The sequence below is a fragment of the Hyla sarda genome, chromosome 6, assembly GCF_029499605.1.
Source record: "Hyla sarda isolate aHylSar1 chromosome 6, aHylSar1.hap1, whole genome shotgun sequence".
NCBI classification, from domain to species: domain Eukaryota; kingdom Metazoa; phylum Chordata; class Amphibia; order Anura; family Hylidae; genus Hyla; species Hyla sarda.
In genome coordinates this window covers 156850141-156876000 of record NC_079194.1, presented here as the reverse complement: position 1 = coordinate 156876000, position 25860 = coordinate 156850141, and the positions used below count along the sequence as shown (strand labels likewise).

General features: G+C 44.3%; 1 protein-coding gene across 1 annotated transcript in view; it reads right to left on the bottom strand.

Moving 5' to 3' along the window:
* The window catches only part of ITFG1 (integrin alpha FG-GAP repeat containing 1), a 267878-nt gene that overhangs the window by 114452 nt on the left and 127566 nt on the right, over window positions 1–25860 (bottom strand). Inside the window, exon 10 of the mRNA XM_056525641.1 lies at window positions 21131–21294. Within this exon, the coding sequence (XP_056381616.1) occupies window positions 21131–21294 (164 nt within the window). The remainder of the gene's footprint in view (window positions 1–21130; window positions 21295–25860) is intronic.

Here is a 25860-nt window from a genome sequence, read left to right as displayed (position 1 = left end):
TCACCCCTGTGCTAATCACCTCAAATGTTCATAGTGTGCTCTCACTCCTGAGCCTTGTTGTGCGCCCGCAGAGTATTTTACGCCTACATAATGGGTATTTTCGTACTCGTGTTACAAATTTTGGGGGTCTTTTTTACTTTTATCTCTTGTGAAAATGAAAAGTATGGGGCAACACCAGCATATTAGTGTAAATTTTTTTTATTTTTTACAATAACATGCTGGTGTAGACCCCAACTATGCCTTTTCATAAGGGGTAAAAGGAGCAAAAGGTCCCAATTTTTGGGGGCAATTTCTCCCGAGTGCAGAATACCGCACTAAACTGTTGCCTTGAAATACGACAGGGCTCCGGAGCCTGGATAGTCAATGGCTGTTCGGCAATACTGGGAGTTGTTGTTTTGCAATGCAGTAACCCCCCAACATGCGATGGCCCCGACATATGATCAAATCGACATACGATGGCCTCTCAGAGGCTATCGCATGTCGATGTCAGCATCGACATACGATGCTTTTATATGTCGGGGCCATCGCATTAACTGCTATCCGACAGCGCAAAATGCTTAAGCTGCTGTCGGATAGCAGTTTAAGCATCCCAGACAGGTTCACTTACTTATCCCCGCTGCTCGGGGTCCACTTCGGGATCCTCCGGCATCTTCTCCAGGGTTCGGGCCTCGCTTTCCGGCGTCGTTATTACGTCGCTACGCACACCGCAACGTAATAACGTCACCAGAAAGCGGGGCCCGGACCCTGGAAAAGATGTGGAAGAAGCCAGAGGATCCCGAAGAAGACGCCGGAGCATCGGGGGCCCCTGTGACAGCATCGGGAGTGGTGATGACGCAGTCCGGAGCGGCGGGGACAGGTGAGTATTAAATGCAATTTTTACATTGCACGAATCCCTCAACATACGATGGATTTGACAAATGATGGGTCGTTTGGAACAAATTACCATCGTATGTTGAGGGACCACTGTAGCTGGAGGCTCCGTTTTGGAAACAGTGACGTGCAAGACATTTTTCATTTTTATTGAAGGGGGGGGGGGGGGGAGGATAACTGTGTAGGGGTATGTGTATATGTAGTGTTTTACTTTTTATTTTGTGTAGTATAGTGTAGTTTAGTGTTTTTAGGGTAAATTCACACGGGCGGGGGTTCACAGCAAGTTTCCCGCTGGGAGTTTGAGCTGCAGTGGAAAATTTGCTGCATCTCAAACTTGCAGCAAGAAACTCACTGTAAACCCCCGCCCATGGGGAGGGCAAACCTCCAGCTGTTGCAAAACTAAAACTCCCAGCAAGCCCTTTGGCTGTCCGTGCATGCTGGAATTTGTAGTTATGCAACAGCTGGAGGCACACAGGTTGCAAAACACTGAGAGTTTGTTACCTAACTCAGTGTTTCGCATCCACGGTGCCTCCAGCTGTTGCAAATTACAACTCCCAGCATGTATGATCATTGCATACTGGGAGTTGTAGTTTTCAACAGATGGAGGCCCACTGGTTGCGAAACACTGAGTTAGGTAACAAACTTTCAGTGTTTCGCAACTAGTGTTCCTTCAGCTGTAGCAAACACTACAACTCTCAAGTTGAAGGGCATGCTGGGACTTGTAGTTATGCAACAGCTGGAAGAACACTAGTACAGCTCCCAGCATGCCCTTTGGCTGTCCGTGCATGCTGGGAGTTGTTGTTATGCAAAAGCTGGAGGCACACTGGTTGCAAATCACAGAGTTTGTTACTTAACTCATTGTTTTGCAACCAGTGTGTCTCCAGCTGCTGCCAAACTACAACTCCCAGCATGTACGGTCTATCAGTGTATGCTGGAAGTTGTAATTTGCAACAACTGGAGGCACACTGGTTGCGAAACACTGAGATAGGTAACAAACTCTCAGTGTTTCGCAACCAGTGTGCCTTCAGCTGTTTCAAAACTAAAACTCTCAGCATGCACTGACAGCCGAAGGCCAGGCTGGGACTTGGAGTTATACAACAGCTGGAGGCAAACTACTACAAGTCCCAGCATACCCTTGGCTGTCAGTGCATGCTGGGGGTTGTAGTTATGCAACAGCTAGAGGCAAATTTTTTAATAGAAAACATTGCCTTCAGCTTTTGCATAACTACAAGCCCCAGCATGCACAAACTACCAAAGGACATGCTGGGAGTTGTAGTTGTGCCTTCTGCTGTTGCATAACAACAAATACCAGCATGCCCTTTTGTGCATGCTGGGAGTTGTTGCTAAGCAACAACAGGAGGCAGCCTTACCTTTCCACTGCTGTTGCTGTGCTCCCTCGTGCTGCTCATCGCCGCTGCCGCTTGTCCTGGCCCCAGTTGCCGGTGCCCCAGGTGCCGGTGTCCACTCCCGACACCCGCTCTCGCCCTCTGGAATAGGGACGACGAATGAGGATGATCGTGAGGTGGCACCAGTGCCACCTCACTCCTGCTGGTCACCGCCTTGGGTCGTTAAGGGGTTATCGAGCAAAAATGTTGTTAAGATATGCTCCCATGCATCTCTTTGCTTCTCTTGCTGCTCTAGAGCTTAGACTGGACCGAAGGTTCACCTTTCAACAACAAAATGACCCTAAGTACGCAGCCAAGACAACAGAGAAGTGGCTTAGGGACAACTCTGTGAATGTCATTGACTGGCCCAGTCAGAGATGCCCTGACTTGAACAAATGGAATATTTTTGAAGACCAAAATCTACTTGTCCCTCATGACGATCGACTTGTCCTGGTACACAAAATAATTTTAACCAAAATAGTCTGTAAAAAAGGTCTTTTTTGCACTTTCATTTTTTCCTCCTCACCCTTTAATAGCCATAACTCCTATTTTTCCATCTACAGACCCATATAAAGGCTTGTTCTTTGCGAGACCAATTAGACTTTGTAATGACACCTTTTATTTTTCTATAACATATGTTACGGAAAAAAGAAAAAATTATTTGTGAGGTGAAATTGCAAATTTGGAGTTTATTCACCTTGCGGTTTGACTTACATGGTATTTTGATACTTATATGGTATTTTGTTTAGCTTCCGTTACGTTTTACTAATTTTAAAAATTCAAAACATTTTTTTTTTAATTGCTATTTTCTGACCCCTATAAAAATTTTATTTTTCCGGCTGTATGAGGGCAAATTTTTTGCACTGTAATCTGCTGTTTATCGGTACAATTTTGGTATTGATCAGACTTTGTGATCGCTTTTTACTTAATTTTTTCTGGATATGATGGTATAAAATACACAAAGACAAACACACAGCCACCGCAAGAGGCAATGGAAGAGGAGGGAGAAAGAAAGAGAAGGGAGAAGGAAGAGAAAGTGAGGTTGAGAAATCAAGGTGGTTGTCTATCAGAGAAACGATCCCAAGGTTCCCAGACAGAGAGGAATGAGGGGATAGAATTATTTAAAGAGGTTGTGAGAAATTCCAAAGAAAGGATCTCACATATACGGGTTAATAGGCCAGACTCAAAGTGAGGGAGAATCCTCTTCCAACACTTGGCAAAAAGGGTTTTGGCGGCTAAGGCAATATGCATGAAGAGCTTAAATGGCTTCTTAGACAGCGTGGGATGAGAGAGATGGAGAAGGTAAATAAGGGGCTACAGAGGGACCGTCACACCCAGAGCAACAGATAGCAGTCTCTGCACTTTTTTCTACTACTAAGCTAAGAGAGGAAATGGCCAGAAAATATGGAACACTGTACCCAGCCCCACCCCACCCCACAATGCCAGCATTGAGTTGGGATGTTAGGGTTCAGTTTATTCAACAGTTCTGGAGTATGATACAAGCCCATAATCAGTTTGTACTGGGTTTCCTTATCGGCGGTGCAAATCGAAGCCTTAGAGACCCTCTCCAAGATTACCCACCACTGAGGAAGGGTAAAGGTAGTGTTGAGAACATACTCCCAGCCACCCATGTAGGGGTGGGTTGGTGGGACGCCCTCAGGGGGATAGAGACGCAAGGAGTAAATGTCGGAGAGTAGGCCCCTCGCCCGAGGCCCACCACGGCACAACCTTTCAAATCCAGTAGGCATAGAGACCACAGTGGAGCCAGTCATTGAGGACATAAAATGCCGCAACTGTAGATAGTGAAAGCATTCAGACGAGGGGAGATTACAACGAGCCCACAATTGCTCAAAGTGCAGGAGAGATTGCGAGAGAGAGAGTCCACTACATCTGCCCAGCAGAAAAGGCCCCGAGGTCCCCACTCCTGCACCATAGCAGAAGACAGACCAGAAGGAAAATCAGGATGATAAAGGAAAGATCGTAGAGGGGAGGAAGGAGAAAACAGTTTAAATTTCATGGAGCAGTACCCCCAAACATTTTTAGAGAATGACATAGGGCCTAGAAGAGGGGATAGAGAGATAGTAGAGACCGGAGGGGACAAAAGAAGTGTATTAAGGTGGATAGGAGCCAGACAAAGCTTCTCCAGTTCCATCCAGCGGCTGTATGCATGGTAAGAGGACCATGCAGCGAGGTGGCACAGATGAGCAGCCCAATAGTAGTATGTCACATCTGGGACTGCTAGACCCCCCCATTGCCCTGCTAGCCATCATGACAGACATTGGGAATTGATGCATGTTCCCATCCCAAATTAAACAAAAAATAGCCGATTGAAAAGAGAGAAGGGCAGACAGTGGTACGTGAGTCGGCAATGTCTCGAAAAAATAAAGCAATTTCGGAAGGATTGTAATTTTTACCGCCGCAATATGCCCGAAAAAGGAGATGTACTGCGTACACCACTTCTCCAAAAGAGCACAAAGTTCACAAAAAAGTGGGAGATAGTTAGTAGAGTAAAGAGAGGAGTAGCGGGAAGTAATATGAACCCCCAAATACTTGATAGCAGAGGGAGACCACTTAAAAGAATAAATGGAGCGCAAAAGAGTGGAGAGAGCCAGGGGGAGATTCAGAGGGAGTGCTTCCGATTTAGAGAGATTAACCTTGTAGCCAGAAACCACACCATAGGAATGAAGAGCTTTATAGAGGTTAGGGAGAGAAAGCAAAGGACGGGAGAGTGTAAGATGTACATCATCAGCAAATAGGCAAATCTTGAATTCCCTATGATGTAAGGGAATGCCAGTGATGTCCGGATCCCCCCTAATCATGGCAGCCAGAGACTCAATGCATAGGGCAAAGACCAAGGGGGACAGCCCTGATGGGTCCCATTAGATAAAGGAAAGGTATGAGAAGGAGCATGAGGAAGTTTGAGAGAGGCAGTAGGGTAGAAATAAAGACCCTGCAGTGCAGTTAGAAAATTGCCCAAGATACCAAATTTCTGGAGGGTAGCAAAGAGAAACGGCCACCCCAGTCTATCAAATGCCTTTTTTGGCATCTAAGCTAAAAATTAACGTCTGCTCGGACCTCCTATTGATTAAGTCAACAAGATCTACCACCCTCCTGGTGTTGTCACCACCCTGGCAGCAGTGAATGAATCCAACCTGATCCTTATGGATAAGAGATGGGAGAAAAGAACAAGTCTGACTGCTAACACCTTAGAAAAAAATCTTCAAATCAGAATTAAGAAGGGCAATAGGTCTGTAACTAGAGCAATTGTGAGGATCCTTGCCAGATTTAGGTATCAAGGTGATTAAGGAGTGCAAAAATGACTGCGTGATCCCTTCCCCCTCCATGAAAGAGTTAAAAAGAGGAACGAGTTTAGGTACAAGTATAGAGGAGTAGGTCTTGTAGTACAGTTACATAAAGCCATCTGGGCTGGGGGAATGACCAGAAGGAAGGGATTTAAGAACCTCCAGGAGTTCTTCCCCAGTGATAGGAACATTGAGGACTTCACGATCGGCCCCCGACAGAGTAGGTAGGCCGCATCGGGAAAGACAAGAGTCAAGAGCAGCTGCTCGTTCCACTGGATCAGGCGGAAGCTGGGAGCGCAGGGAGTAAAGATTAGTGAAGTAATCAACAAAGAAGCGAGAAATATCAGCTGGGTGATAATAAAGAACACCAGAGGAGTCCTTTAAGGCAGAGGGAGACTGAGCAACCACTCGGTCATGTAGGCGCCTGGCCAACATGGTATGGGCTTTGTTGCCTTTCTCATAAAAACATTGTTTGGCATACAGCAACTGGCGCTCAACTCTACGGAGAGCCAGGTCACCCAACTTAGCCCGAGCAGCCACCAAGTGCCTCAGGACCGATAGAGAGGGGGCAGACAGTAAGAGAGCCTCGAGGCAAGTGATCTCCACTTGGAGTTCCCAGGAGCGAGTCAGAGCCTCACACTGAAGTCGCGCACCCAGAGTATTACAATGCCCTCGTACAACTGACTTATGAGATTCCCAGAGGACAGCCTGTGAAGAGACTTAACCCTCATTAGTAGCAAAGTAATCAGTTAGATACTTCTGTATCGACTGCTGGGAAGGCAACGATTTAAGGAGTGAATCATCTAGTCGCCAATGGCATCTCCGGAGGGAGGACGGAGAGGACACGGAGGAAGAGAAAGAGAGGAGGATGGGGCAGTGATCAGACCAGGAAATAGGTTTGAGAGAAGCGGTGGAGAGCATGCGTACGATTGGGAGGTTGCCAAAGAAATAATTTATACGCGTGTGCAATTTATGGGGGTGAGAATAAATGCAAAAAGAGCGCTCCGTCGGGTGATTTATCCGCCATAGATTGTATAACGAAGAGGTCCATATAATCTGTCAGAAAATGGCAGCTAAGCACAGTTGGGCGGGGGTAGGAGGGGCAGCAGAGAGTGAGTGGCGGTCTAGAGATGGAGAAAAGATAAGATTAAAGTCCAACCAAGCAGAAGAAGGGTGTTTATGAAGCCTAGCAAGGTCTCTACGCAAAAATGGAATTTTAGAAGTGTTGGGGCATAGATATTACAAAGCAGCAATGCCCCCCACCGGACCCCCTCCACCACCACATAACACCCCTGGGGATCAAGAAATGTGGAAGAAACTTGTAATGGGCATTACTGAGAGACTAGGATAGTAACCCCTGCCGCTTTCCTGTCATAAACAGCAGAGTAGGCCTGCGGAAAGAGATGATGGAGAAATTGAAAGGATCCAGGACGGTCAAAGTGCGTCTCCTAAAGAAAAACAATATCCTCCCGCAGCACTACCAACTCCCGTTGTAACAAAAGCCTCTTAGAGGGGGAGTTCAGCCCTTTAATGTTCAGGGAGACACACTTAAACATGGTGGATGAGGGGAGAAAGAATACTGCCAATTAAGAAACATACTCACAAAAGAGATCCCGAAAAGGCCACTGCGGATCGATGAGGTGGTGACTGGAGTACTCGGACCTCGGAGAACAAGAGCAAGGAGGCCTAAAGAAAGAAAAGGATGGAAAAGAAAGGGAAACCGAGGGAGACACAAGGGCGTACAAACAGACAACAATCCGACAGGACAACATAAGACAAACAGAATACAACACTTTGCAATAAAGTGAACGATTGAACAATAAGCCAATGCAGAGGCCAAGACCACCAGAGTGGACCATGAACCAAAGCATGGGCAGTCCATTGCTACAGCCTCGAGGGGGAGATATGGAAGTACACAACCAAAGAAAGACCACCAAAAAAGCAGGCACCCTACCCCAAGGCCACAGCAAAAGAATACAGGTGAATTAGAAAAAATAAACCATTGGTGACTAAAAAATGCAATATTATGATATAAACCGAGATATGCAAAAACAAAGTTCTGCAGCATGGAAGGGAGGTCCCATGCCCTTTAGGGAGAAACCAGAGACCAAGAAATGTCCTGGGCCAGGAGCATCACAGAGCCTCAATCGACATCTCAGGGGGAAGCTCGAGGGGGGCCCCAGAGTCATGAGGGGGAGATTTCCCCTGGGATCCAGGCCAGCGGGGACGGACAGGCTGCCACACAGGAGGCAGAGGAGGAGACATTAGATCCCAGTCAACCATCTGAGGTACCGGCAGTTAAAGGTAGAGCAAAAGGCCGGAAGATCAGAGAAGGAACGTAAGACAGCAGAGCGTCCATCTCTACAGGCATGTAGAGCAAACGGAAAGTTCCACCTATAAAGCACTTGGTGAGAACGAAGGACCACCAGGAGGGGTTGGAGCGAGCATCCATCTTTTCCTGAGCGTCAGCCAGGACAAGTCCTGGAATAGTTGAATAGGGGCCCCGTCAAAAGCAAAATTCCACAGAGATCGAGCTTTAGCCATGATAACCTCTTTGACTTGAAAATCGTACACACGCAGATAACATCTCGGGGAGTGCCCGTATTAGATTTAGGGCAGAGAGCCCTACGAGCGCTGTCCAGTTTGATCTTATGAGAAGGGGGCTCTCCGAGTATAAGGTTAAAGATGGCTTCCAGAGTGACAAAAAGATCCTCCTCATGGGTAGCTTCCGGCAGTGCTCGTACCTTATATTATTACGCTTTCTCCTATTGTCCAGGTCCTCTACATGAGCACGGAGATCACAAAGAAAATCAGTTTGAGAGGCAATTGTAGAGTGGAGCTGAGCAATATATGCCCTGGTGGTATCAGGAGCATCGTCCAAGCCCTCCACCCGGTCTGACACGTTATAGATCCTGGAACAAGGATGAAATTTCTGCCCAACAGGTATCTTTAACTTCAGCAATGAGGGAGCGGAAGTCCTCCTTAGCTGGAATTTGGAAGAGGAGCTGTCCAAGGTCAGATAAAGCAGAAGAGGGCACAGAAGGGCCCGAGCAGGGCAGATCAGAATCTGAGAGGGCAATCCAGGAGGTTGGAGCAGATACTGACACTGTAGGCGCCACAAGCCCAGGAAGGGGGTGAGGTGTCCCCTGAGGAGGTAGGCAGGGTGCTCTAGAAGACATCATACTGTACAGCCTAGTCCTCTGTGGCTTAGGAGAGCAGAAAGGTGTATAACAGGCAGCAAGGGGGTTCAGAGGAGTAGAGAGGGGGTGTGCAGGTGAATGTGAGATTGCATTCAATAATTGCAATTAAAAACATGAAAGTATTAACAACTGGAACCTGGTTACCTTAAATAGGCAGATATATTGCCTGTAATAAGGGCCAATCAACAATGCAGAAAACTGACTGGTACCTGTTCACTTGCCAACTATGGGTGGTTTCTTGACATCGTGGAGAGAAATTCTGCCAGCAAGCAATGGTTTTTATGATTACATTAAAGATGCGATCAGCTGACAATTGGGCATTCACTGAGATGCTTCTACAGAACAATGATCGGCAACAAATGCTTGTGGGAATTTTTTTTTCACCTCATCATTGGTGTGTAAAAGGGCCTTTACTCCATTTCTCCTGTCTCTTTTATTATGTGTAAAAAGCAAGAAAAGAGTGCAGGATCAGACTACACGGGGAGTCTGTAACCACTTCTTCAATTCACAGCGTTTTGCGAATTTGCATTTTTCTGTATTTTGGATGCTTTATAGCAATTAGAAAGTGGCTACAAAAGTCTACACATCTTTTTAAATTTGCTACCTACAAACTGTTAAGAACTCTTTTTTCACCTTACAAAGCAATGATACAGTCAATACAGATCAATCCAACACAAAAAGTTAGACACTAACTTCACATACATTTGTCAGTGCACGTTGTGCTCCTATACCACGGCCTCACTGTTCCTCTAGAGAATAAACTGCAATGCTTAACATCTCATAATTACTTACATTATTCCCGCAGATCCATGCAATTGTGCCTGATGTAAACCGCCCCAACGGGACTCATCTGTTACTGTTAATCCGGACAGCAGAGCAGCTCTCAGGCAATTGGCCATCAATTCTCTTCTACTTGGAGGAGTCTCGGGAATTGTTTAAACAAACCAAGCTCTGTAAGAGCGGACACAAATTATATTTTGATGGAGTGAACTTAGGGCAACGAGACTGTCAATGAAGAGGCCAAATCAGGTCTAAATCACTGGCAGTGCCCTGCTGAATGAATACACCAAAATACAATATATGGGACTGGGGACCAGAGTAAGGATTACTAAACCGGGCTGTAATACTTGAGTTAATGTTAAGATTTTGCTCTGCTTTACACAACAGCTTTTCTCTATTAGAGCACACCTATGAATCTAGTTTAGCTGAGATAGTCAGACACACACCTTTTCTGTTTTTAAAGGATCAGTCTGCTGCTTTGTCCTTTTCCCATGCTTTACACTGCAGCTGTGTTTGCCACAGGTCAGCATCTGGGAAGATAATTTCCTTAACTACAAAAGGTAGAAGAACTATGAACTTCAGGCATCTCAGTTACCAGTAATATAAAGTTATTATTCAGGAACTACTGTACATATAGACTGAGGAAAGGCCCCTGGATTAAGTAGCATGTAATAGAGAATACAGATCTCTTGCACTGACGTTGATAGGGGTGCAACGGCAGACATGAAGGGGTTACTGCTGATGAGCTCCTACACATATTACTTTTATTAAGGTAATATAATTTAATAATGCAGCCAGACATAGTTAAACCGCCCATGTTTATTACAGCTATATCGCTAATTTATCAGCTTCTGAGGGTAATGGACATTATAGCTGTGAAACAAAAGCTCTCAGCGTGGCAGAGAATCCCTGAGCCTCCTCATGTCTATAAGTCATTGATTGGCTGCAAGTTGTGGAGTGCAGCACAGTGCAGGAAATATATCTGTGGCATCTACCCTGTGCCCTGCCTCATAGGACCCTATGTATGTACATCATCTTTTGAGCTTGTTTGGAAAAGCTTCCAATCCAAGCAGCTAGAAAACTACTCAGACAGGATTCAGGGAAATGGGGCAGTCTGAAAGTTTCATTAAAAAGGCTTGTCTTACAAATATAGACCACAGTACATATATTTGTAAGACAAGCCTTTTAAATGAAACTTTCAGACTGCCCCATTTCCCTGGATCCTGAGTAGTTTTCTAGCTGCTTGGATTGGGAGCTTTTCCAAACAAGCTCAAAAAATGATGTACATACATAGGGTCCTATGAGGCAGGGCACAGGGTCGATGCCAAAGAGATATTAGGTATTATTTATATAATACAGAGATATTTATTATATGCACTTATTAGTCGTATGTATTGTGGTCTATGTTTGTAAGACTGCTCCTGGCAATTAACCTTTCAAACCACATGTCCTGATGAGCTTTCTAGAGAGACAGCAGCTGATGTTAGCATGCAGAGCTGCAGTGTAAAGTATGGGAGAGGAACAGATCAACAGCCTCTGATGAGACAGGGGAATGTCTGCCATCCTGAGATTTCCAGGATCACCGATCAGAGCTGTCTACACACTTTATATAGCAGTTGACATGTATGCTAGATAGGGAGGAAAAATAATATGATTTGGAATACCTCTTTAGGGTCTATTTACATGTACAGTTTCCTGCATATATTTAATGCGCAGGATTTCAAGCTGCAGATTTGATGCTGTGTTCAATCATTTAGTTAACACTGAAATCTGCAACATCAAAAATCAGTTGCAGAAAATATGCAGCAGATACTGTACATGTGAACACACCCTTTCAAATTTTAAATTCCCTTGTAAAAGATCTGCAAGGAGCCAGGATGCCCAAGACAGATGCAAACTGATCAGTACACTTTTTTCAGGGTTCTATAGCCTACAGTGTTTACTACTTTATGACTAGGGAGACTTTTGTATGCTCATTGTCTATAACAGCGATCAAGCGTGCGATCTTCCGACCAATTATAAATTGGAAGGAATAGAGTCTCGAGGACAGGATGATGCTTATCTCCTTAACCATGATGATCAATCACTGGAACGAGATCCAATGAACTTAGTCCAGAAATAAAAGAGGAAATTAAATAGCCGTTCTGCTTGATGGATCTCCATGACGCACTGACATGTCCATTTTAAGCAGCCTGTTAAAAGCAACTCTAAAAGCAGCAGTAAAAGGCGCAGATCATCAATACTAAAACATACAGAAATAAGCACCGTGGCAAATGGTAGTAAGATGGATGAAATGCTGTATAATATATATTCTGCACAATATATGATAGCAAACTTTTAGGACAAGAAAGAGATTTGGTTGTGATGGTAATGTGTTATAAAACGGAATCTATGGTACATCCACAAGATATGCTATGGAGGTCTGATAGTGGTGGGTCCGACCCCTGTGACCTGTATCTATCTCTAATACGAGAACCATATGCCCTTGTCCAGCCTGGTTGCAGTGGCAGGAGGTGGCTGGGATTCCAGAAAACCGCTAAGCGGGTTGTTTTACCCAATTTCCGTAAATCTTATAGGCGTTAATGGACTGAATTGTTAAAGTATACCTGATATTTGCAAAAATGTTTAATATAATGTAGAAAATAGCATTACTTGTATATTTTAGTAAACATTGGTTGAAAATGTGTATATTTTTTAATTAAGTCCCTGCAGCTATTGCCTGAGTGTGTTTGTGTGGAGACAAAATACATGAAGTGTGGGCGGTACAAGCAGGGCTCTGTGCTCCTAGCTTGTCAATCATCCTGCTGTGTGAGCCAGGGGTGTGTCACAGAGCCTCAGTGCACAGAACCCTGCTTGTCCTCAGTGCACAGAGCCCTGCTTGTCCTCAGTGCACAGGGCCCTGCTTGTCCTCAGTGCACAGGGCCCTGCTTGTCCTCAGTGCACAGGGCCCTGCTTGTCCTCAGTGCACAGGGCCCTGCTTGTCCTCAGTGCACAGGGCCCTGCTTGTCCTCAGTGCACAGGGCCCTGCTTGTCCTCAGTGCACAGGGCCCTGCTTGTCCTCAGTGCACAGGGCCCTGCTTGTCCTCAGTGCACAGGGCCCTGCTTGTCCTCAGTGCACAGGGCCCTGCTTGTCCGCAGTGCACAGGGCCCTGCTTGTCCGCAGTGCACAGGGCCCTGCTTGTCCGCAGTGCACAGGGCCCTGCTTGTCCTCAGTGCACAGGGCCCTGCTTGTCCTCAGTGCACAGGGCCCTGCTTGTCCTCAGTGCACAGAGCCCTGCTTGTCCTCAGTGCACAGAGCCCTGCTTGTCCTCAGTGCACAGGGCCCTGCTTGTCCTCAGTGCACAGGGCCCTGCTTGTCCTCAGTGCACAGGGCCCTGCTTGTCCTCAGTGCACAGGGCCCTGCTTGTCCTCAGTGCACAGGGCCCTGCTTGTCCTCAGTGCACAGGGCCCTGCTTGTCCTCAGTGCACAGGGCCCTGCTTGTCCTCAGTGTACAGGGCCCTGCTTGTCCTCAGTGTACAGGGCCCTGCTTGTCCTCAGTGTACAGAGCCCTGCTTGTCCTCAGTGTACAGAGCCCTGCTTGTCCTCAGTGTACAGAGCCCTGCTTGTCCTCAGTGTACAGGGCCCTGCTTGTCCTCAGTGTACAGGGCCCTGCTTGTCCTCAGTGTACAGAGCCCTGCTTGTCCTCAGTGTACAGAGCCCTGCTTGTCCTCAGTGTACAGAGCCCTGCTTGTCCTCAGTGTACAGAGCCCTGCTTGTCCTCAGTGTACAGAGCCTGCTTGTCCTCAGTGTACAGAGCCCTGATTGTCCTTTGTGTACAGAGCCCTGCTTGTCCTCAGTGTACAGAGCCCAGCTTGTCCTCATTGCACAGAGCCCTGCTTGTCCTCAGTGCACAGAGCCCTGCTTGTCCTCAGTGCACAGAGCCCTGCTTGTCCTCAGTGCACAGAGCCCTGCTTGTCCTCAGTGTACAGGGCCCTGCTTGTCCTCAGTGTACAGATCCCTGCTTGCCCTCAGTGCACAGAGCCCTGCTTGCCCACCCACACCTCCTGTATTTGGTCTCTTTACAAAGAGACACAGGCAATAGCTGCAGGGACAACAAAATAAAAAAATGTTTAACCAATGTATATTACAAATATGCATTTAACATTATTATTTACATTATATCAAAGGTTTTTGAAAATGATAGGTACACTTTAATGAGTGTCTAGACCAGTGTTTCCAAACCAGGGTGCCTCCAGACGTTGCAAAACTACAACTCCCAGCATGCCTGGACAGCCGTCGGCTGTTTAGGCATTCTGGGAGTTGCAGTTATGCAGCACCTGCAGGCACCCTGGTTGGGAGACACTGGTCTAAACTGAATAAAGTTGCAGCAAAATGTCAGCTGTGATAAAGTTGAATGGGTCTCTAGGTTAAGATATTTGCCTTCACTGATACCTTGTAGCAAATTTATCTAGAAAATAAAAATCTGTTCTCTTATGTTTAGCATACAGGGGACCATCTAAACTTAGGAAAACATTCTTATCTGTTTGAGCAGGATGGTTTCCTAGTCATCAGTATGAAACTTTCAAAATATCCATCATTAATGCAATACTAAAAACTCCTTTACATCCCCCTTTATCCGGCTGCAATCTCTCAGCTACGCTGGTCTTTTATGTAAATGATTTTCCAGCCTGGACATAGCCTTCAGACTAGATATACCTGTCAAATTAAGCTGTCACTGATCCTAAAGTGAGAGCATAAAAGGGTTAATGCAGAGAAGGTAGCGGGGCATCTCCAGGGGAGATAACAAGGAGTAATGACACCACGCTGGAGACATAATTGCATCTTATAAGCCGATAAATCAATGGAGAGCAAGCCGCAGGGAATCATATACCAAAGCTTCTTTAACTGCAAATAGATATTGACCTCCTTATCACCAAATTCCCAAGAACAGATACAGCAATGCCTTCCGAGATGTTTCTGATTCATTTTCTCTAGTTAAGACCACCTTGAGTGGAGGAAACCATTCTAATATTCAGTGCCTGGCATCTACCAGTGGAATGCATGAAATCTACAGACCTGGTAAAAAAAAGAAGAGATCACCAATTCTTAGTTAGATCTGCTTTTGAAAAAGTTTGATGAAGACCAATATGGCCACCATTGCAGCTATTACACATGTGTTGCCATTTATGCTTCCCAGAATGACACGATACAGGGAGATATTGGTTACTTTGGAGTCTAGGAAGGCTAAGTTACTGCTGTAGTGGTTGTCACCCAGACGGGAATAGCTAAGAAGAAACAGATTAGAGCAAACAAAAAAACAGCTAAGACAGAGGGCTAGTGAAGAATTTTTCCTCTTTTACCTGTCCTTGCTAACATGATGTAGAGCTTCCCAGGCTGTCATAAAACAACTAGAAATCTAATGTATACTAACAGATTAAACCCTGAAGAACGGGGAACATAATCTACCATTGCATCTGACTCAGGTGCCCAGCAGGACACAGTGAAATTGGCTCCTGCGGAAATGTTTCACTTGAACTATCAGATATAAGAGCGCACAGTCAGTGGAGAGGAGCCATGAAGGAGATGAGCAGGGGAAACCTGGGAGCAGCCATAATCACAGATTTCCAATTACAAGCCGGCACTCCGGAGCGCTCACCTCCTCTAGGTTTTCTAATTAAACCAGACAATTAAAGTTACATCGCTAGAGGTCTAAGTAACATAGAGCGCGGAGAACCTTGTAATGCATATTATGAGAATAAAAAAAGTCCAAAAATCAAGACTCCTCCTCTTTTGTCAAGTTCTCTAAAATTTCTGAGTTGTATCTGTTCCTGGGAAAGCTTATTGACAACAAAAATGGTTGCCAATAATGCTAACATTAATTGGTTTCTTAGTTCCTTAGGTTCATGAGAAAGCTGAGTGACATGGCTACCTCTACCTGGAAAAGATGGGTAACAATCAATAGTGCCGCAATGGGGCACCTTACAGAGAGCTGGACAATTCCATCTACCTATTTCCCAGTTCTATCTGTTACTGAAAAGCTGGGAGATATCCAGTATGGTACTAATTGTAGATAATGTCACTGAGCAAGTCTATTGAGCAACATTTATATGTGGATCTGGGAATGTCAGGTAAAAATCAATATGGCTGCTATTAAAGCTCCCACATAGCGGTGTCTTAGTTTTATTGGTTCACAGGAAAGCCAAATGACCTAATAAGACATATCACAGCTCAAACTTGAAATGTCACCTAGCAATTCTATGTATCTGCTTTCTAAAGGACCTTTTACATGGTGCGATTATCAGCTAAACAGACCAATTATTAATCCCAGTAAAAGATTCAGAGATCAGCTGATGAAAGAACAAGCGCCACACATTTCCTGTACATTTTGTATGGCCATTGGCGATCTAAGTTAATGACCATAGCTGCACAAGCACGGAACAGTGTTTAAGAATTATTAAAGGAGTGCCAATCTGCTAGATTGGTGCTTGTATCAGGCATGGGTCTAGGGCAGTGATGGCAAACCTTTTTGAGCCACAGTGCCCAAAGCCTCCCCAGTCTGTGATGTCCCCACCCCCCCTTATCCCAAGCCTGTGCAGTATGTCCCCCTTCACACATAGAAATCATCCCCAGTCTGTGATGTTCTCCCTCATAATGGGTCCATGTAAAATACTTTAGTTTTATACAGGAGGTTCCTAGAAATGGCAACAACCAATCTTGCTACCATTGGGTGGTTCACACACAGCAGAAGAATTTTGAGACCACTGTCACACACAGGTACAGACACTATATTATGACCTACACTAACATTACAGCCCCTGTAGCATAGTCAAAGAAAAAAAGATCCTTGAATACCCCTTTAAGGTTTCCACAATTTGGTCACCCAGCTTTCCCTGAGTCAATTAAAACCTACTTTATCACCATAAATATTCATCCTTTAGGATTCAGCATGACAAGACATTTCCAGCTTTCCCAGGTACAGAGATATCTAGAAAGTGGGTGTATATTAAACAAGATCTTCCTGCCATAACCACACATTCTGCATTGCTGAAATAACTACTGAGAACCGGACCACATCTACAATGGCTTCCAGTCTTCCTGGGCCGCTGATGCACTTCAATAACAGCTTATTAGGCAGCTGCAAGTAATTAGGGAGGCACTGCCAGGGAAGTGGGTGCTGGTAAAAAGCATACCATGTCACTTAAACACTATTATCTGGAGGTGGGGCACCAAAACTTCGGAAACATGTCATTAATTGCATTAAATGGGACTTAAAGATCAGACTGAAGAGGTTTGCAATTGTAGGACTTTTAAAGCATAGTAAAGCCGTGATTTACTGCATGCCTTTTACAAATATGTTACTTGGTCTTCACTTGCTCCACAGCATTAGACTACAGACTGGCACTTTGTCATTCATGGCAATATTAACCCCTTAAGGACTCAGGGTTTTTCCGTTTTTGCACTTTCGTTTTTTCCTCCTTACCTTTAAAAAATCATAACCCTTTCAATTTTCCACCTAAAAATCCATATTATGGCTTATTTTTTGCGTCGCCAATTCTACTTTGCAGTGACATTAGTCATTTTACCCAAAAATGCACGGCGAAAAAAATCATTGTGCGACAAAATTGAAAAAAAAAACCCATTTTGTAACTTTTGGGGGCTTACGTTTCTACGCAGTGCATATTTCGGTAAAAATTACACCTTATCATTATTCTGTAGGTCCATACGGTTAAAATGATACCCTACTTATATAGGTTTGATTTTGTCGCACTTCTGGAAAAAATCATAACTACATGCAGGAAAATTTATACGTTTAAAAATGTCATCTTCTGACCCCTATAACTTTTTTATTTTTCCACGTACGGGGCGGTATGAGGACTCATTTTTTGCGCCGTGATCTGAAGTTTTTATTGGTATGATTTTTGTTTTGATCTGACTTTTTGATCACTTTTTATTCATTTTTTAATGTTATAAAAAGTTACCAAAATACGCTTTTTTGGACTTTGGAATTTTTTTGCGCGTACGCCATTGACCGTACGGCTTAATTAATGATATATTTTTATAGTTCAGACATTTACGCACGCGGCGATACCACATATGTTTATTTTTATTTTTTTTTACACTGTTTTATTTTTCTTATGGGAAAAGGGGGGTGATTCAAACTTTTATTAGGGAAGGGGTTAAATGACCTTTATTAACACTTTTTTTTTACTTTTTTTTTGCAGTGTTATAGGTCCCATAGGGACCTATAACACTGCACACACTGATCTCTCATCCTGATCACAGGCGTGTATTAACACGCCTGTGATCAGCATTATCGGCGCTTGACTGCTCCTGCCTGGATCTCAGGCACGGAGCAGTCATTCGTCGATCGGACACCGAGGAGGCAGGTAAGAGCCCTCCCGGTGTCCGATCAGCTGTTCGGGACGCCGCGATTTCACCGCGGCGGTCCCGAACAGCCCGACTGAGCAGCCGGGATACTTTCAGTTTCACTTTAGAAGCGGCGGTCAGCTTTGACCGCCGCTTCTAAAGGGTTAATACCGCACATCGCCGCGATCGGCGATGTGTGGTATTAGCCGCGGGTCCCGGCCGTTGATTAGCGCCGGGACCCACGCGATATGATGCGGGATCGCGGCGCGATCCCGCTTCATATCGCGGGAGCCGGCGCAGGACGTAAATATACGTCCTGCGTCGTTAAGGGGTTAAAAAGTGCCAATTTGTAGCCTTGTTGTTAGGGAACAATTAACATTAACTTGACATTTTTTGTTCACTGCTGTTTTGGCAATTGATTTGGCAATAGTGGAGGTAGATCAATCTCAGATCAATTATGCAAAGGAATTTTACACCTTCCAAATCTATGTAGCAACATAAAGGTTAATAAGACAGTGCATGGTCCAGGTAGGCAGGTGGTTAATAACCAGCACAATGGCCCTCATTTACTAAGAAAATCAGGTTGTAAGTCTATCTTGTTTTCTTACCTGACTGCTTTTTTCCCCTGGTATTTATTATTATGTCGCATCCTGTTTGTCGCACGTGGGTTTTGTTGGTTTTGGTTTCCAACTCCTCTGAGCTGTCGGGGAAAAATCCACAACAATACAACAAATTCGGGTTGGAAACCTTAATAAATACTTGGGAAAGCTCAGAAATGTCGGGTTACGCCCTTTTTTGGGTTTGGGAGAATCCACATCGGGTCCGTCGGGAAAAAATGTCGCATCGTGTCGCAGACTGGCGCACGATGTCTGCGACATGGCGCAGACAAAGATGCGACAAAAAAACCCGACAAAAGAGGTTGGGTTTAGAATAGTAAATGAGGGCCAATGTCACAGAACCTGCGTAGCATGTTGTAAGACTTGATACAGCTGCAAACTGATCTAATCGGATGGATTGTACTATGCAAATCAAAAGGAATGATGTCCATAATCTACTCTGTACCCCAAGATTACAAAGACAAACCTTGGGTACAATTGATCTGGGAACCCAACATAATAGTGATGAATGAAAAGGTGCAGTCTACCAAGAAACTTTACATGATAGTGACAAGACAAGTAATAATTACAACCCATGTTTGTAGAGAATGGTGGGCAGAATGCACCAGAAATACTAACCATGAAATACTAATATGTGCTTGATTGAGGGGTATAATCCACCTGTGACCTCAACATAATAGAGTTGAATGATAAATATGAACCACCAGGAAAGTCTCAACCAATCCCCTAAGTCTAAAAATAAATGAATAAATAAAAAGGTGCCAAATCTATGTACCTCAAACACCCCACTACAAAACATGTGTGTTTTCACAACATGTGTTTTCTGACAGCTGCCACTCCCTTAACTAGGCAGACAGAGAAGAGAAAATAATGGCTGTATCCCGTGTTTGCTGCTTCCTTCCAGCCTAATATAAATATCAATTAGAATTCATGACTGCAGACCAGTATCTTAAGAAATATATGCGTGTCCTTAAGGAGAGCAACTTCTAAGAACATGAGAAAATAGCTGAGCGCAGTAAGAAGTTGTTTCTTGCTGCCCAAAATCCTGTTGTAACATTTTCTAAATGCTCTGCTGGCTGTGCGCCGGCTCCGACGTCTACTAAAACGAGACTGGCTGCTATCAGAGATGTGAAGGGGAGAACAGTGGGGACCGGAGATGAAAAACACAGCTGGGGCTTCTATTTCTTACTTTCAAGTCTTCAGTAAAGCACGGCAGCGTCTCCCTCACCGTACCGACACGGCCCTATTGTACTATGCATTCAGGCTTTTCCTTTTTACAGATTTGCTATGGTGCAGCCCCTTGGAAACAAGCTCACCAGAAAACGGTTATTTGTGTTGTTGTGATTAATATCCCCTGCCCGGGCGCAAATCTTTTCTGGAAGGAATACAAAATCTGTGAATTTTTTTTTTTAGAAGACAAGTGTGTGGGTTATACTTTCCATCCCCCTCTGTCGACTCCATCAGTGAGCCCAAGTTGCCTCTGTGCCGTGGAAAACAATTTTCTCCAAGCAATTGAGGAAATGTATTTCCCTTGTGTTCAGTCAGTTCTTGTGCCAAAAACCCACTTCTCCCCGAGTGTCCTAACACAGCCCCCAGAACACGGTTAAAAGCAACAGGCATAACAAACAATAATGGCTTTATTATATTCTGCCGCAAATTGCCTGTGACATTTTGATGAAATAATTACGGGGTAGAGACAATTGGCTGGCAGAACCCAATTGGTGGTGCCAGCCAGGAGAAGAGGAGAGAAATAATTACAGCTTCCGGGGAATTCTTGAAGAAAGGCAGATAGTTTTTAAGCTCGTGTTCACAAATAAATCCTTCATATACAAAAACAAAGATGGGGCTTTGGAAGAATGTGAAGTCTGGTAAATGTGTCCAGGCAGGAGGCGGCCCCAGTAAACTTGTACACTTGTGATTTTAAAATTAGAACTTTCCAATACAAGCTGATTCCAAGGTGCAACATGTTTTATACTCAATTCACATCCAAAGCTGCATTTAGGACTCCTGCCAGCTGTCATGCTACATAACGCTACATCTTTCTACCACCACGTTAGTTTAATGTGTAGTGCAGTGAGTGACCTCCACTACAGCTGTATATTTTAACCAGGCACTTTACCACTGAAAACCTGGGACAGCTCCTTAATCTCCAGAGTGTATGAACAACCTTCACCCAGGCCAAACCCCACCCCCACGGGCCATCTCTACTGCTATCATTTATTACTCACACAAAAAAAAACGGTGGTCCTCCAGTGCTAAGAGCTGTGCTTGATGTGCCTTTTATTAACTATTAACTAAATATGTCCCTTCCATCTCAAAATCATGTAGCCCCACTTGAAAGCTGCCTGGAGAAGGTATATGTTAACATGCAAAGTAAACTATACAATAAATACAAGCTGCAAATAGACAAAAAAATGTAAAAGAAATTCAGCCGCAGTATAAGAAATATCAGATGATCTATTGATTTCTGAGGCTGCAGGCCTTCCAGTTAGCAGTCTCTTGACAACTCATTAGAGAAGCAAATGTTTCCGACCATGTTCACATCCAGACAATTGGCCACAAAGGAATAAAGAAGAAAGAACTCAGATAACTGATACAAGAGAAAGTAACAGGACCACAGTGGACCTACCTCCCAGATGTATTCCTCAGGATGGCAAGGGCATCAGGGTAGCCATCCATATTGTAATCCCCAATGTGGAGAGTGATGGGCAGAGATGGGAGATGTGTAGAGTCCTGGCGTACAAAAGCCCATAATGTATTTGCATTGGTAAAATTCTGCAGCACTGGTACCCACTGTAAAGTAAATCAAAATAAGCCAGGGTTAGAGTGCTCAGCACAGTTTGTTGTCCTTTTTTTTTTTTTTTTTTTTTTTTTTTTTAAGTCTTAATTTAAAATTCCTACCATGATAAGATAAATTCAATGGATGGACTTGTGGCTCTTTTAATGTTCAGGTACCCATATACTTTTAATAGCTGTCATTTAAACTGCTTTGGATAGTTAAAAGGAACCTGCACATGATACTGCAATATGACATCATGACTGCGATGATGAAGATTTAAAAAAAATCCATACGTGATGGATTTTTGGTCACAAGTTGCATGCAACTTTTCCACCACTGACCTCTTTGCGAATTGCATGCAACCTGCTTGTGATTTCTGTTTCATGTTATTTACAGCCAAATCTTATCTGTAATAAAGTGGTACAACATTTATTATTAGACTCAGCATTATGCTGCCTGAACAACAAGTCATTGGGGCAGTCTCTGGCAGCTTCTCCCACCCCCTGGCTTTGATTGATAGATCTCTCCCTTTACCAAAACATGCAAAGACCCACTAAAGGCAGGTGGGGAGGTGACAAGCCACTGGGGGTATATCCCAATGACTCATGGTTTGGAAAGCATGAAAGTGACGAAAGGATCTCCTTAAAATGTACCTTCCTACTCATTCAAGAGATCAGTTGGGGACTGAACATCGAGACCCCGACTGATCAAAGAATTTGACTTCTCTAAAACATGTCATAATATTTTTGAAAAGCAACAGGTACACTTTAATATAACTAAAGTATTAAATGAGTAAAGTATAATGTGAAATATATACAGAAAGTATATTTAAAATGTTTTCATAATGAAGAGAATACCCCTGATTTGCTGAAACAAAAGATTGCCTGATCTGAGAGTTATGCAGACATCAAAATTACACTCGGTTGAAATAAACATAAATTTATTGTGCATCTAGGGCAAAAAGCACAACAGAGCCAGTCATAAGCAAAAACATGAACCCTCAATATCCACACAGAATCAACAGAACCTGAAGGATGATGCATGTAAAGCAATGAATACCTTAAAGGGGTTCTTCGGCGCTAAGACATCTTATCCCCTATCCTAAGGATAGGGGATAAGATTCCTGATAGTGGGGGTCCCGCCGCTGGGGACTCCCGTGATCTTCCACGCCGCACCCCGTTAGAATCAGCCTCCGAAGCGTGCTCGCTCCGGGTCTGATTATTGGCGATCATGGGGATGGAGCATAGTGACGTCACGGCTCCGCCGCTGTGTGACGTCACGCCCCGCCCCCTCAATGCAAGCCTATGGGAGGGGGCATGACAGCGGCGGGACCCACGCGATCAGGCATCTTATCCCCTATCCTTTGGATAGGGGATAAGATGTCTTAGCGCTGGAGTACCCCTTTAACACTCCAATTAACAGAAGGTCAGAATCTTTTGTATATAAGACTTAAAGCGTACCCGTCAGATCCAACAAAAAAACATTTTTTTTATTATATATATCTCAGTACCTAATCCTGACCATGTACATCAAATTTTTATGTGTCTAGCACCTTTATTTATTTTATTACACTTTTAATTTAGCTCACTAGTCTCTCAAAGGGAGGGGGCGTGGCCTCATTGTGCAGGTCTCCGCCCACTCCCTCAGTATGCTGTCTGCTCACATCTCCCATAGCATTAGGTAAACTAAAAGTCCCAGCTTGTCCTCACTGACAGTAGCGGGACACAAGCTGACAGTGGGAGGATTTTTCCTCCATCTATGAGCCCTGCGCTCACAGCTGTCAGTCAAGGAAGTGTGTCCATGACATAGGTGATGACGCATGGACACAGCAGGACTAGTATGTATCCAAGCAGTTGTTTGACTGGCTTTTTCAGTATGAAATACTGAATTTTTTCTAATGAAAGCAATTGCAAAACCTATAGTTTTTGCATGCTTTACAACATATTAGAAGTTTTTGTATCTGACAGTGCCCATTTAAGCTCATGTCTAACAAAGAGAATAAGTCCTTGTATTGTATGTGGCCTCCACCTCTAAGGCACTGATGATGGTTTCATAACTTTATGCATCATGTATGCAGGGCTCAGATGAAAAGGTGTAAGCTGCGAGCGAATATGCGGCACTTTCAAGGCTGACGATTGTTACTGTTATTCTGACAGCAACAAGGTGTTCCAATAAGCAACAATAATTTCAGGGATTGCCGCTCCGTCCCTATGGTCAAAAGCTCAATAGAGCAGCAGCAGCTTCTGTCCCTAAAAATAATTATCATATCAGGGGCAGATGAGACCTGAATTCACAATGATGTCATAAAGTCATAATGGACATAAGTGGAAATAACAACGGAAGCTTCTTAAAAAGCAAATACCGACTGTATAAATTAATCAGTCTAAACACATGGGTAAAGATGTATACTGGATGTAGTGCAGCCAGAAACGTAGTGTTTAACCTGCGTTTACCTAACCACTGATGCTCTGTATTTCCTCTCATTATAGAAACACCGAAGATTTTTGGCAGAAAACAATCACATGGTCTATCTTGTCTGTCCATACAGTGGTCCCTCAAGTTACAAGGACGACCAGGACGATCATTGTATGTTGAAACCATTTTTTGTTGAGACCAGAACTCTATGAAAAAGTAGAAATTGGTTCTTAAGCCCCAAAATGTCAACCAAAACTAGGAAAAAAAGATACGTAGATAACTAATACAGATAGAGCAAGTCCTTACATATAAAAGTAAGAAAGAGCAGCTGGAACCTGTGAATCACTGTTTATGTAGAGGACAAGAGCTTCTTTAGGGTCTGCACAGTACACACAGTGTGCCAAAAAGGAGCCACCCTCACCTGGTGTCCAAAGGAGCAGTAAACCCAGGCACAGCTAAAGAGTAGTACAGAACATGTAGTACTTTCCTGTACTGTAGAAAGGCACTACCAGACAGCCAGTCAGTGCATACACTTCAGTAATACAGGTGTTTTACCAGTGAATGCCCATTCTGATTGGTTAGCTTTTCCAGCCACTGACACATTTCACAGCGAGACAAAAATCTCTGAGATTCGGTAATTAAAGGGGTACTCCGGTGGAAAACTTTTTTTTTTTTAATCAACTGGTGCCAGAAAGTTAAACAGATTTGTAAGTTACTTCTATAAAAAAAAAAAAAAAAAATCTTTATCCTTCCAGTACTTATTTTCTGCTGAATACTATAGAGGAAATTATTTTCTTTTTGGAACACAGAGCTTTCTGCTGGCATCACGAGCACAGTGCTCTCTGCTGACATCTCTGTACATTATAAGAACTGTCCAGAGTAGGAGAAAATCCCCATAACAAACATGCTACTCTGGACAGTCCCTAAAATGGACAGAGATGTCAGCAGAGAGTGCTGTGCTCGTGATGTCAGCAGAGAGCACTGTGTCCCAAAAAGAAAAGAATTTCCTCTGTAGTATTCAGCAGCTAATAAGTACTGGAAGGATTCATATTTTTTAATAGAAGTAATTTACAAATCTGTTTAACTTTCTGGCACCAGTTGATTTAAAAATAAAAAGTTTTCCACCGGAATACCAGTAAAAGCAGGCTGCCGCTTCTCGGGGCTTGTTTTAATCTGATCAAAACTTTTGACATGTACCTACAACATGTCAAAGGTTTTTTCAAGTGACCGTGCCCATTTAAGTCTTTATGCATACATAGCTAGAGAGGCAGCTGTGTTCCCTCATCCCAATCTACTATTTACTGAATTACTTAAAGCGCAACAGTCATGAAGTTTGGGGCATATAAACTAACCATAGTCTGTGTATTGTGTGTAGATTATTAATCCAGCACTACTTTTACCTTCTTTAATGCAGAAGTAATTACCACAAAAAACACTTTTCTTTGCAGTCAATGACAGTCGGATAGGCGTGGCCAGGGGGTCGCTATGCCCTCCTGCCGCCACGCCTATCCCCTATACCTCAGGGCTGGGACTGCTGTGTGATTGAAACAAAGGTCCCAGCGCATGCGCACCCTTTGATTTTTATGTGTGCGCTAGGAATTTACACAGCAAGCGCTAGCTCCCCCGGCCAGCACTCGCTCCTGCTGTCTGACATTGCTGCCGGTACAATGCTAGAGGCAGGGAGCGAGTGAGCTCTATAACATTGCACAGGCGCACGGAGATGTGAAACAGCGGGAGCAGGCACTTTGTGGGGAAGTGATAACATTGCCCGTTCTCCTCTTCTTTGTGTGTGGCTGCATTCACTAGAGGCAGAGAGCTCACTCGCTCCCTGCCTCTAGCATTGTACCGGCAGCAATGACAGACAGCAGGAGCGAGTGCTGGCCGGGGGAGCTAGCGCTTGCTGTGTAAATTCCTGTCGGTCAGCGTACATATAAGGGGGTGCATGCGCTGGGACCTGTGTGTCAATCACACAGCGGACCCAGCACTGAGGTACAGGGGATAGGTGTGGCGGCAGGAGGGCATAGCGAACTCCTGGCCACGCCTATCCGGCTGCCAGTGACTGCAAAGAAAAGTGTTTTTTTGTGGTAACTACAACTGGAATAAAGAAGGAAAAAGTAATGCTGGATTAATAATCTACACACAATACACAGACTATGGTTAGTGTT